Below are 746 nucleotides of genomic sequence, written 5' to 3' on the forward strand. Positions count from 1 at the left end.
CCGGAGAACGCTCACTGGCCCCTTCGTCTGCGCAACAGGGTGGAGTACTGGGCCACCGCCACCCCCTGGGTGCGCCTGACTCCCCGCCGGCCCCTCCGGAAAGTGGGGGTCTTCCTGGACTGCCAGGAGGGCACCGTCACCTTCTTCGATGCCGGGGACATGTCCCACCTCTTCACCTTCCACCAGGTCTCTGCGGAGAGATACTGCCCCTTCTTCAGCACCTGTTTCAGCGACGGGAGGGACAACGTGGAGCCCATGCGCCTCTGCCACCTGGCCCTGTGAGGGACAGTGGGGAGCAAGGTGCTTTGGGGACGCCAGCCTGGCTCCTTGTCTTTCCCCGCAGTGCTGCCAGCGGGCTGCCTGGGGCCATGCTGGAGGCTGATCTTGCACACACGGACCTGGTGGGTGTTGGAGGGACTGTTTTGGTTTCCATTTTGGGAGAGAGAAGGGGCATGCATCTCTTCCCAGCTCCCTCCTGCCCTCCCTTCTCTGTGCTGTGGTCTGCAGGTGCCCCACTGTATCCCCGGAGGTGCCTGGCACCCCTTGAAGAACAACCTTCCATGCCTGAGCATTGCATTGTTCAGTAACCGCAGCCGCAGGGCTGCAGTGGAGGTGGTCGCAGGCTGCTTGTACCTCCTGTCCCTCCATGCTCCCACCCACAAACCCTGTGGAGGAGGGCAGCAGTCCCAGAGCACCATCAGGTGCATCTTGACCCAACTCTGCATCCCGGCAGTGGGCTTCCTCCG

At 63.3% G+C, this 746-nt stretch overlaps 1 protein-coding gene across 1 annotated transcript in view; it reads left to right on the top strand.

The window, feature by feature from the left end:
- The window catches only part of LOC103915824 (E3 ubiquitin-protein ligase TRIM69-like), a 5,373-nt gene extending 4,661 nt beyond the window's left edge, over positions 1-712 (top strand). Inside the window, exon 7 of the mRNA XM_009322752.1 lies at positions 39-712. Coding sequence (XP_009321027.1) covers positions 39-282 — 244 coding nt within the window. The 3' untranslated portion in view covers positions 283-712. The remainder of the gene's footprint in view (positions 1-38) is intronic.
- Positions 713-746: the final 34 nt, after the last annotated feature.

Source organism: Pygoscelis adeliae, unplaced genomic scaffold (genome assembly GCF_000699105.1).
Source record: "Pygoscelis adeliae isolate BGI_AS28 unplaced genomic scaffold, ASM69910v1 Scaffold34, whole genome shotgun sequence".
In the NCBI taxonomy this organism is placed as follows: Eukaryota; Metazoa; Chordata; class Aves; order Sphenisciformes; family Spheniscidae; genus Pygoscelis; species Pygoscelis adeliae.